Here is a 12935-nt window from a genome sequence, read left to right on the forward strand (position 1 = left end):
ATATGAGATATAGATATAAACTGATAAAAAAAGACAGATAAATGGATAGATAGTTACACAGATCAGAGAGAAAAGAGAGAGAGAAAGACAGATGCATGAAAAGATGGATGGATATATGTATAGATAAATATGGTGCATATATGTATATATACATACAGACCTTATAAAAGTGTTATAATTCAGCAGACTATTACCTATCAATTGTTATCTGTTACTACCTATGTCAATATACCAAAGAAAGATATCTACCTATTTGTCTGTCTGTCTATCTATATATCTATCTATCTCATATGGTCCAGTAGTTAAAATGTCTGTGCGGTATCTGTTTCTGATACCTCGGAAACCTGATAGATACTGAGGGAGATACTGCAGTAACATGACAGGGTGTAGTGGGCGGGATGCAGCAGAGGGTGTACTGGGCGGGGTTTCCAGCCCTGTGTAAGCTGCTAGGGGCGGATACTCTCTGCTGTGTTTGCAGCACAATGCACTGTGGGAAATGTAGTTTTTCCATCTTAGAAACACCGATGACCAGGAAGTAAACAGCAGCATGAGGACGGCACCAGAATATGCAGGGAGGATGCACATTTTGAATGAAGGTAAAGCATGTTCACCAGGAAGACGGAGTGTGAATACTGAAAGCATCTGGACATGTTCATGGTACATGATAACTCCTTTTGTATCTAGAAGTCTAGTGACATGAAGCAAGATAATTGGGCTTTTTCATGTGGGGTGTAAGACTCCTAGCTATAGTTATATTATTGGAGACTGTTCCTTCTGGAATAGATATAGTGGTTTGGCTTTAGTCCTGCATCATGTCATTAGGCTTCCTGAAAGTCGTGTGTGATATTAATGGGGGCTGCTTTCAAGACAGCCAAGAGTCATTTTATTCCCTGCCCCATCAAAAAAACATACAAATACAACAGGAATGGTACGATTAGTGATGATACAGCACAGGCACAATGCACTGAGTGAAGTAATATGACTGCATACAGTGATGTCATCACATATGAGGCACAGGTAAAAGCAGACATTGAAATTAAGCAGAAAATACCCCCTAACATTGCTATGACCGATATATATATCTGCATGAAGCAGCACATCACTGAGACTGGGTAAATTAAAAAAATTTTTGGACATGTAGATTGTGCATGGTACATGGCATTCTGGGACATAAATAATTGATACGCTTTGTGTAAGAAGGAGTTCTCCAATTTTCCATTATACTTTCTGTATCAATTCCTCACCATTTTCTAGATCTCTGCCTGCTGTCATTCTATAGAAAGCTTCTGGGGCTCATTTACTAAAGGTTGCGCACACACTTTAGTCGGACTGTTCCGCATTTTCGGGGCTAAAAAGATTTGCACAGGTAAATGTGCCCTACTGTGTTTACTTCCAGTGATAGAAATCTGGTCACGTCATGGACAGGCACGACCTGTTTTATCACAGAGAGTAATTAGCCCCGTGTGATATAATGAGCCGAGCATCTGCCTGTCCATCACAAGACCATGGATAGATTTCTATCTCCTGGCAGTAACATATACGCTAACTTAGAAGGACAGCAAGCAGAGATCTAGAAACCGTGAAGAATTGATAACGAAAGTATGCTGGAAAATTGTAGAATTTTTCCCTACACAAACCATATCAATTATTTGCTGGAAGTGGACAACCCCTTTAAAGTCTACTTGATCCGGGAACTCAGATAATTTATAATGGGTTGTAATGTTAGTAGTGTGTTATCTAATGTAATGGCTGTGTTATGACGACAATCACACAGTAATGTCGTCATAACTATTAGTAGTGTACGCGCTGTCAGGTCATGTTATGCATGTAGGGATTATGTTGGACAATAATCCGAGTTTAGCGCTGGGGCATCCTACTTTGCAGAAATGTATCTATATAGCCTTGTCTTTTAGACATGTTACACAGAAACCTGTGAGATCTAACTGGCTTTGAGGGAAATCCTGTAATTATGACAGAGGGGCACAGAGAAGGGAGTGGAACCAGGTTTCTGCCTCTGCTCATGTGCTCAGGTGCATTTTAGACAGTACAGTGGCCTCATTGTAGTGAACAGAGCCATACAGAATTTTTTTCATGGACCCCCGCACTTGGCTATTCTAGTTTTGTCCTTCTAATATATAAAAGTTGTGTGTCTATGTTTGTCCACTAAAGGAATCTGCACTTTTGTCACATTTACAATCAACAAATTTTGCACAGCCACTCTCTGTGACTCAGGGAACGGCATAGACTCGGTTTTGAGCCAAAATTTTTAACCAGGGCTTTCCAAAATGCACTTATTAATCACCATATACAGGAGCCATTGTCTGCTGCTCCTGTGGCAGTTAGAAGCTGAGCCGTGATTGGTTGCTGATTTGCTACAAATCATTAATATGAGCTCTGAGCTATGACACACAGTACAGAAAGACAGAGACAGTCCAGAGACTGTTCTTTTTCAGCTGCAGTTCCTGGAGATTAGAAAATCAGTATTTGATACTAAAAAATTATCGGTCAAGAAAGTTTGGACATCTTCCATCAGAAATGTTATGTCCTTTAAGCACAGACAGTCCTATAAACTGTCTGTAATAATTTTATTGCATAAATATCTGTCTGTAACATATATATACTCGAGTATAAGCCTAGTTTTTCAGCACAAAAAAAAATGTGCAAAACCCAAACTCGGGTTATACTGGAGTAAATAAAATATAAGTTTTACCAGGTTTTTGTGGTAAAATTAGGGGCCTCGGCTTATACTTGGGTCGGCTTATACTCGAGTATATACGGTTTATATCTCTATATCTCAAAAAGTTATTAACTTGGATTACTGAAAATGTAATTCTTTCTCGGCTGAAAGGAGAATTATTTCCCTTCTGGAAAAAAAATTGTGAGGTGGAAACCTTGGAAGTTCCTTGTAGCATGCTGAAACAAAGCTGAAGATTCGGCAGGGAATGAAGGGAGGTGCCCGATTATAAGGGCGAGGCCAGATTAGCAGAACCAATGCGGAGGACGCTGGCACTTTAAGTCTGGGCGAGCCAGCGTTCGGCCTGGACAGGACTGAGGCTGCATCAGGAGCCAGGAGACAGGGCCGGCTCCAGGTTTCACTGGGCCCCTGGACGAGAGTGCCTCACTGGGCCCCGTAGCTCATGTGGTGGCATTAAAAACGCAGACCTTAAGAAACCAATATTAATATACAGCCCCCCAGGCTCCATCAATTAATATACACCCCCCCAGCCAGGCTCCATTAATTAATATACCCCCCAGGCTCTATTAATTAATATACACGCCCCCCAGCCAGGCTCCATTAACTAATATATACCCCCCCAGGCTCCATTAACTAATATACACCCCCCCAGGCTCCATCAAATAATATACACCCCAGCCCCCTGGGCTCCATTAATTAAAATACCCCCCCAGGCTCTATTAATTAATATACCCCCCCCAAACTCAATTAATATATCCCCCAGGCTCTATTAATTTATATATCCCCCAGGCTCCATTAATTAATCCCCCCCCCAGGCTCTATTAATTAATATACTCCCCCCCCCCCCCAGGCTCTATTAAGTAATATACCCCCCCCCCCAGGCTCCATTAATTAATACACCCCAATCCCCCCCCCCCTCAGGCTCCATTAATTAATTAAATACACATTTAAAAAAAATAATAAACGCTAACTTACCTCAAGGGCTGCTCGCATCTTCTTCATCTGCTACATCTTCCTGTGTGAGAGCAGCGTCTATCGTGCAGCAGCAGGGACGCTGGCGGCATGAAGTCATCACGTCGGCCAGCGTCCTGCACACTAATAGACGTAGCAGAAATGCATCGGCCGCGCCGATGCAATTATGGTCTGTGAGTGCCCGCTTGCGGTGCCGCCCCCCTGTCAGCCGCGCCGGCACTGTGAGTGCGGCGCTTCCCTCAATTACATCGGCAAAGTATGCCGATGTAATTGAGTTTTCTTATGTTGTCAGTGTGTGCCGTGGGCCCCTCTGGGGCCCCGGCACTTGCCCGGGTAAGCCGGGTGCTGGTGCCGGCCATGCCAGGAGAGGTAAGTACGAGCAGAGGGACGGGAATAAGGCACACAGCGGAGCACGGGGGTACCCGCGATCCGCTACATGGATCGCTGGAGCACCCGTGACAACATGTAAGAATGCGCCTCTAGAAGTATTTTTATAACTGTCTCTGACTGTAACAATCACTGGAAAACTATGTACAGGCAGTCCCCGGGTTACGTAAATGTTAGGGTCCGTAGGTTTGTCCTTAAGTTGAATTTGTATGCAAGTCGAAACTGTATATTTTATAATTGTAGTTCCAGACAAATTTTTTTTTTGCCCTAGTGACAATTGGAGTTTCATAATTTTTTTGCTGTAATGGGACCACAGTGGGCAGAAGGGTCCGTCTGTAACTATGGGTCGTCTGTAAGTCGGGTGTCCTTAAGTAGGGGACCGCATGTACATAATAATACCCCCCTAACCCCCAGGAGATCAATAAAGTTGTAGCTGATACATTTTTCTATCCTAGCCACTTTATAAATTAAGATGGTAAGATTCATAGAACGCTTATTGAGAATTTTTTCTACCTTGTAGTTATGATTCTCATCCAGAGTTATTTTTTTGTAGCTCTTCCTTATAAAATGATCCTTTATATATGTTCCCTGCTCAAATCAGATTTTTATAGTACAGGTAATGAGATTTTGTATTGATGGCTTTAATGACAAATATTTCATCAGTCTAGTTTTTGTGGGCACCCGGGCCATCACCTCAGCACAACAGGCAGGACTCAAAGAATCTTCCTGCAGTTCCAAGAAACTTAAAAGATGCTGCTTTCAGTCATGCTTTGATACTTACTTAGCTACTTGGGACTGTAGGAAGAATGAGAATTAGGCAGGGTCAAATAATTTTTTGGGAACCTCCTGCACAATTATCTGTGTACAGAGGGCAACTGGAAAGAAGCTAAAATGATGAAAATTTTCCATCTAAAATGATTGAAAGTTGTTGAACCGGGAGCAAAAAGTTACTGCTTTAATTTTTGGTTGGCACCTCGCGATAAATAAGCAGGGTTTTGGGTTGCAGTTTGGGCACTTGGCTGCTAAAAGGTTCGCCATCACTGTGCTAGCCCCTCACATCTAGCCCCTCAAACCAAAGGTTCTACCTCATTTATTATAGTAAGTTGCTCTGCATGATGATATTGAAATGAGTCAGCAGCAGTAGTGAATTATGATATAGGTGGTTTAGGCAGTAACCTGGGGCCCATGGCCACCCAAACCACCAACCAAATTTTATACTTCACCCATGAAGTGCTTGAACATCTGTTCATTCTCTCAATACAAATGTACACAAGAGCCATTTCAGGACATTTGACGGTCCTCCAAAGGTCCTGAAATCGCAGATTGAAAACGGGCAGAACGGACACATCTTCCATTCTCCAAGAAGCCTGATTCTAGTACCATATATAGAAAGTGCAGTCCAAAGAAAACGGAAGTTCTCGGCATCAATATGTTGAACGTCCATTGCTAGCGAAGTTGCAGTACAGGGATAGTGTAGGGCCTGGTGACGGGCCGTTTCCCACCACCTAGAGCATTCTCAAGCCGTCAGTTCTTACAGTCAGTGAAATTAATGTCCTCCAAGAAACTTTGATACCTCCCTCTGAAGTTCTTCTACCGCCTCTCCACATAAAGTTGGAATTGATGATGCAAATCTTAAAATCGCTTCCAAGAGATGGAGATTGCTTGAAATACTTGGACACAATGGGGGGAATTCATTAAGACTGGTGTTTAGAACGCCTATCTTTAAATCACCCTCCTGGCAGTCCTGCACCCATATCCACTAAGAGGTTCCGGCCTCTTAGTGAATATGGACCCAAACTTCGCCAGTTCTGACCTGTAGACCAGATCGGAACTGGAAGAGTGTTTTGCTATAGTCTGGCGGATTTCCAGTGGAGACTATAGAAAATGCGAACACTTTTTGCCTGTCTTGTTCCGCAACCCGACATGCTCTCTGTGGGTTAGAGAAGGCTAGAAACTGGTGGGGAAGGGGAGATTCATGTGGAGCTATAATGAATCCCCCCCCCCCCCATGTTTTCAAGCTACACAAAATTGAAGGAAGGTGTGTTAGTGGGACCAGGCATTAGAAGGCTTATAGCTGAGTTTGTCAATAACGTGATGAGTCCTCAAAAAGAAGGATGGATTACATTTATATAGGTTTTTTGTCCCGGCAGCCACTAACCTTGCGATTCAGATGTAATGGCGCTTTGCCAGCTTCCCTATGCACTTATAAGTGCCAGCGTACAGAGCCTACAAGCCCCCCGCTCTTTACTAGAGCTCACCGCAAAGCAGGATGGATTTTGCTGTCAAGGACCTACAGGAAGTTTAGCTTGTGGGGCAGTGGAAGGTGGTAAAAGCTCAACAGGTAGTAACCGAAACAAGTCTGGGGCCGAGGACAGGCAGATGACAAGGCAGAGTCAGAGCCAGGAACTGTTTGCAGGCAGTGGTCAAAAACACTAAGTCTGGGAGAAACTATAGCACGAAGCAGGCAGAGAGCTAGAGCATCGGGTAGAGACCTAATACTCGAGCAAAGACAGATGGCTCAGGAAACACTTTTATAGCCCATCCCACAGAGTAGATCACGTGACCTCAGGAGGAAGTTGCAGGATCGGGATGCAGTTCAGAGCACCAGCCAACAGAGGGAATTCAGCAAACAATCTGCATATTCTCCACCAGAGGAAGTCAGAATACAGAATCGTGACAGCAAGCAATCTGTATACTTGCCACCAGAGGGAGACAGAATGCAGAAACAGTGCAGAATCGTGACAGCTGTAGACAAATCTGACTACTGTTAGATGCTTCAGACACACATTCCAGATGTTACTCACAAGCGTAAATAAACCAAGAGGAGCCTTAAGGAGAAAAAGAATTGATTTTAATGAGTGTTAGTGAGCTTATTTCAGTTCAAACATGATTTTAATGAAAACTTTCTAATAAAAATTAATTAAAATTCTATTTTGATTTATTTCACAGTATTGCCTTATCTAACATAGTTACCTAAACTGTCAGGGAACATAGAACACCAAAAAACATACAGATTATGTGGAATAACCAAAATAGTTCTTAAATTTTTTTGAAGACCTGTGTTAGTGAACACCGTAAAAAATGTTTTAAAAATCCACCAAATTAAAGGTTAAAGGTTCCCTCCCCGCATCTTCCCGTCAGTGTTCTTCCTGTCCCTGCTGAGGACAGGTCAAGAGAGGGGCCCTCTCTCCTCAGGGGGAGTTACGAAGTTACTTACGGGTCATGCCATCCATGGTGAAAGGAAAAATCGTAATTTCTGGATGAATTGAAGGGTTTTATAGAGGAAAAGGTGGCTTTGTCTGTTGCCGCAGCTACGTCTAAGGCTCCCCCAAGTAAGAAACCTAGAATAGAGCCGGATTCTTCACTATCAGATGAAAGAAATCACTCAAACACCACCATGTTCTATAATAGGAGAGGATAGTGGATTCCCAGGATTCCATTAAAGCCACAGATAGGAGACACCTATTTCAATTAGAAGAATTAGATAACCTTCTAAAGGCCATCAGACAAACCTTGGAAATGGTGGACATTCTTCCACCCAAATCCAGGGAGATGAATTATTTGGAGGTCTGAAGGCAAAATGTCAGAGAGTATTCCCTTTAAACGACACCCTGAAAGAGTTAGTGTACGAATAGCGGTGAGAACCAGAAAAAAGGATTCTTATATCCCAAAATTTAGGAAGAGGCTAATTTTCGAACCCAAAGACTCAAAATTGTGGGACTCTTCCACAGTTAAAAGATCCAATGGACAGACTCTCTCTTGATAAAAGCTTAGGAGACAACCATGTTGAGTTTGAAATCGAACTTGGCAGCTATGTCAGTAGCAAGAAATTTGCTGTATTGGTTAAATGAACTAGAGTCTCATATTAACCCCTTAACGACTTGGCCTTTTTTAGTTTTTTCACTTCCATTTTTCACTCCCCACCTTCAAAAATCTATAACTTTTTTATTTTTCCACACAAAGAGCTCTGTTATGGCTTATTTTCTGCGTAACAAATTGCACTTCGTAGTGACGGTATTTAATATTCCATGGTGCGTACTGGGAAGCGGGAAAAAAATTCCAAATGCAGTGAAAATGGTGAAAAAACACATTTGCAACGTTTTCTTGTGGGCTTGGATTTTACAGCTTTCACTGTGTGCCCCAAATGACATGTCTATTTTATTCTTAGGGTTGCTAAGATTATGTGGATACCAAATTTGTATAGGCTTTATAATGTTTTCTTACATTTAAAAAAATTAAAACCTCCTGTACAAAAATGTTTTTTTTGATTTTGTCATCTTCTGGTGGCAATAACTTTTTCATACTTTGGTGTACGGAGCTGTGGGTGGTGTCATTTTTTTCGACTTTTGATGGCGTTTTCATTGCTATCATTTTTAGGACTGTGCGACCTTTTGATCACTTTTTATAATTTTTTTTTATATTTTCCAAAATGGTAAAAAAATGTCATTTTTGACTTTGGACGCTTTTTTCCGTTACGGGGTTAAACGCAGTGAAAAACCGTTATTATATTTTGATCGGACATTTTCGGACACGGCGATACCTAATGTGTTTATGATTTTTACTGTTTATTAATATTAATATCAGTTCTAGGGAAAGGGGGGTGATTTGAATTTTTTGTTTTTTTTTATTATAATTTTTTTAACTTTTTTTTTACTTTTATTTTTTTTCAGACTCCCTAGGGTACTTTAACCCTAGGTTGTCTGATCGATCCTACCATATACTGCCATACTGCAATATGGCAGTATATGGGGATTTTACTCCTCATTCATTACAATGTGCTGATAGCACATTGTAATGAATGGGTTAAAACGAGACTGCTTCGGGCCTTCGTGAGACCCAAAGCTGTCGTGGCAACGGATCACCGCTCCCCGTGACGTCATCGGGGAGCGGCGATCCGCCGCATTGCCGGCGGCGATCGCCGTGAAAGCACCCGCGATCGGTGCTAGCACCGATCGCGGGTGTTACCGGTAAGCCTTTGCTGCAATATGCAGCAAAGACTTACCGGCTATGGAGAGGGCTCGGCCCGCGAGCCCTCTCCATGCACCGGGACCCGGCGCACGCCGTACTAGTACGGCGCACGTCGGGAAGGGGTTAAAGAAGGAACTCCAAGAACAACCATTTCTCTTAAAAGGAAGGGGCACTCACGAACTCAACTCATATCCATTCAAAAAACAAATGATGTAGCCTTACCTTTTCAGGAGAATTCGTCTTTGGGCCTGAATTAGACACTATACTCGAAAGAGTATCAGATAAAAAGAAAGGGTTTCTGGAGAAGTCAACATCTGGAAAACAGCCCTTTCGGGACTTCAAGAATCCAAGAGACACGTCTAAAGACAAAGGGAAATGGGATCCCTGGAGCTACCCAAAGGAGGTAAAGTGAAAGGGTTTCTTTTCTCCACCCCAACAGATCAAAATAGAAGCAAAAAACAATGACACCATGCTAGGAGGAAGATTGTTGAAATTCAGGGAAAAATAGAATACCTGGGTTCTAGATACTTTAATTCATGGATACAAAATCGAATTTATCAGGCTTCCCCCTACAAAATATATGTCACCTTCTGCTTCTATGTCCTTAATGTCTCACAGTCTCATTTGGCAAGAAATATCTTCTTTACTTCTGGTGTAATTACTCCTGTTCCACAAGATCCAGAAAAATCCGGATTTTATTCTTCTCTTTTTCTGGTAAAGAGCAAACCGACTGATTATCAACCTAAAACACCTCAACAAATTCATTGTCTACAGGAAATTCCGGATGGAGTCGGTAAGATCAACCACAACACCACAACTCTGCAGGGGGTACATCGGTGTACACCACAGGTTTAGAAATTAGTAGAGAATAGTACAGGATTGGGTGTACCCAATGTATTCTGCACAGATTATAGATGCTCTTTTCAACATCTTCAACTCTGGAATATAAATGAATGCAACACTTGTGGACTAAATGGCTCACTATACCAATGATAAAACCTGCAAGCGGTCAAAATAGGATCTCTCATTGGGGTTTTCTTCTGTTCTGGTATCTCGGGGGCTCTGCAAATGTGATATAAAACCTGAAATCTACTCCAACAACTTCCAAAAGCCAATTGTAGCACCTTCACTTCTGCACCCCACTGTTCTACAGCAGTTTACAACCACAAGGAGTATTTCTGTTTTCAGAATAACTAGTGTAACAAACCATGGAGTGCCTTTTCTTTTTTTTTTTTTATAAATATCAGTCTGGTATTTTGGGACCCTAAACCGATGGACCTTATGTGGTTTAGGGTCCCCAATTTACCTTTTTGAAATCTTCATATGTAAAAACAAAGTGAAAAAAAAAAACTTTTTTACTTGCCCAGATGTGGCTCTGGCAAATAAACCTACCTGTCCATAAGGACCCGGTGGTTTAGTCTCCCAAATCGCCCTGACAGGTTCCCTTTAACCCCTTCTAAAAAGAATTATTTTGGAGCCAAAGCAATGTTTTTTGTAATTTTACATTACAGGCAGTCCCCTACTTAAGGACACCCGACTTACAGACAACCCATAGTTACAGACAGACCACTCTGACCTCTTGTGAAGCTTTCTGAATGCTTTACTAAAGTCTTAGATTGCAATGATCAGCTGTAAGGTGTCTGTAATGAAGCTTTTTTGATAATCCTTGGTCCCATTACAGCAAAAAATGTTTAAACTCCAATTGTCACTAGGGCCAAAATTTTTTTTGTCTGGAACTACAATTATAAAATATACAGTTTCGACTTACATACAAATTCAACTTAAGAACAAACCTCCAGACCCTATCTTGTACGTAACCCGGGGACTGCCTGTACTTGAGTCAAAGATGGTCAAGTTCCATTAAACAACTGTGGGGTTAAAATGTTTATGGTGTCCCTTTTTTTTTTTTTTTTTTTTTTTTTTAGGGATATAGTTTCCAAAATGTGATTGTTGGCGTTTTTCACTGTTCTGGTATCTCAGTAACTTATCAAAATATGCCCTCCAAAAGCTTAATGGCCCTCCATCCCTTCTGCACCCAACCGTGCACCCATACAGTAACATCCACGTGTGGAATATGACCATACTTGAGAGAAACTGCATAACAAATTTTGAGATTTGCTTTTATCCAGCATAAATGTATACATTTTTTGACAGAATTTTTACAAGGGTAACATAGTACCAGGCACTAACATGCTAAACTTTTTAACTTTGTCTCTTTTATGTTTTTTTCAGGTTCTAAGTGATGGACGATCTTGCCAAAGAAATTCCTGGCTCCACAACCTCACGCCCAGCCTCTGCAGTCAATGTTCTTGTTGGGGTTACAGGCAGTGTGGCAGCTCTAAAGCTGCCTCTTCTAGTGTCTGGCCTTTTACAAATACCTGGAGTAGGTACACCTAATATATTTAAAGGGGTTGGCCGAACGTTTAACAAGTACAATAGGGTCACCCATTTTGTACTTGGTCTATTAAACATTGCCCTTATGCCCATACATCGTGCTGGTGATGTTACCTGCTGACAGCCACTGTCAGGACTTCTGGTGACATCCTTTGTTGTGCGGACTTTCATTGGGTCAGGGAGCTGTGCGCTCATCATTCTATGCACGTATTGGAGGGGTGTGTCAGTACTGAACCCACAACCCCCTGACCCACTAGAACTCTGCTGGACACACGTCAGGGAAACCAAATTGTTTTAGGCCCATTATCACATGCTGTGCATTCTGGGAGTTATTTCATGTCATTTGGTGTTTAGTTCTGATGCCAATGGTGACTGCATTGCAAGTAGCGGTCACTCATTATAAAATTTATAATGGCAGCAACTTACCCTCTTTTTACACAAGGATAGGCAAGTATCAAGTATTTTATTCCTGAAAGGATCGCAGTTTGTGCAGGGGATCCCAATTTAGGGATTAATGAACACACAAGTAGTCAAACCCCCTTTGATAATTGATTAATAGGTTGTTTTAGTTGATAAATACCATGTGTGTAGTGATTTCTGAAAACAGTTACTAATGGTAAGATGTTTTTTACATACTAAATGTAGTAGCTTTAAATGTTGTTATTGTACTATTATTTTATATCCCAGAAGTGCTACTAAATATATTTTGTATCCCAGGTTGAGGTGCAGGTTGTGACCACTGAGAGAGCAAAACATTTCTACAACATACAGGATATTCCTGTACCAATTTATAGTGATGATGATGAATGGAAGGTGAGTGGAATTACCCACCACAATGAATTATATTAAGTCAGTAGTAATATAAGTGAAACGTATTGTAACCATTCAGTTACTGTCATTTACAAGGGTTGTATAAGATTGGAAAAATATGGTTGCTTTGTTCTGGAAACAGTGCCTGACCCCTATATGGGTTGTGCAAGGTACTGGGGTTTATCTAGTGCAGTAATATAAGTGGGGCTTGTCTGCCATAGTACACACAACTTGTAAACTAAGGTGGAAATGGTTTTGGAGAAAGATGTCATATTTTTCAAATTCTGTACAGACCTTTTATGGCCCCTTTAAACAGGCTGACTTTAAAACCACTATCGGATTGTGTTTGGTTTAAAAAGTTACTTAAAGGGGATCCAATGGTACATTCTATAATGTTAACCTTTATTGTGACCCTATTCTTTTTACATACAGGCAGTCCCCAAATTACATTGTACCGACTTAGGAACAACTAGTACTTACGAATGGGGATCTCACCTGCTGGAAACTTGTGCTGATGAGATCCCTTCATGTTCTTCCTGTGCAATCTTCCTTACCTGCTACCTCATATCATGGGTAACCAAGGACACTTGTGCAATCTCACCAGAACAAGTGTCTTTGGTTACACGCAGTCTTAGATAGCAGTGGCTTGCAGGAGGAAACACAAGCCACTGATCAGGAAGAAAGAGAATCCAATGTGATTCTGGTAACC

General features: G+C 41.5%; 1 protein-coding gene across 2 annotated transcripts in view; it reads left to right on the forward strand.

Moving 5' to 3' along the window:
- The first annotated feature begins 460 nt into the window (after positions 1-460).
- The window catches only part of PPCDC (phosphopantothenoylcysteine decarboxylase), a 34984-nt gene continuing 22509 nt past the window's right edge, over positions 461-12935 (forward strand). Inside the window, exons 1-3 of one of the 2 annotated variants that reach the window (XM_072147961.1) lie at positions 461-596; positions 11255-11405; positions 12134-12229. In XM_072147961.1, the coding sequence (XP_072004062.1) occupies positions 11265-11405; positions 12134-12229 (237 nt within the window). In that variant the 5' untranslated portion in view covers positions 461-596; positions 11255-11264. Of the gene's footprint in view, positions 658-11254; positions 11406-12133; positions 12230-12935 lie in introns of both variants that reach the window. The other variant, XM_072147962.1, reaches the window with a different exon arrangement.

Source organism: Engystomops pustulosus, chromosome 4 (assembly GCF_040894005.1).
Source record: "Engystomops pustulosus chromosome 4, aEngPut4.maternal, whole genome shotgun sequence".
Lineage (NCBI taxonomy): Eukaryota > Metazoa > Chordata > Amphibia > Anura > Leptodactylidae > Engystomops > Engystomops pustulosus.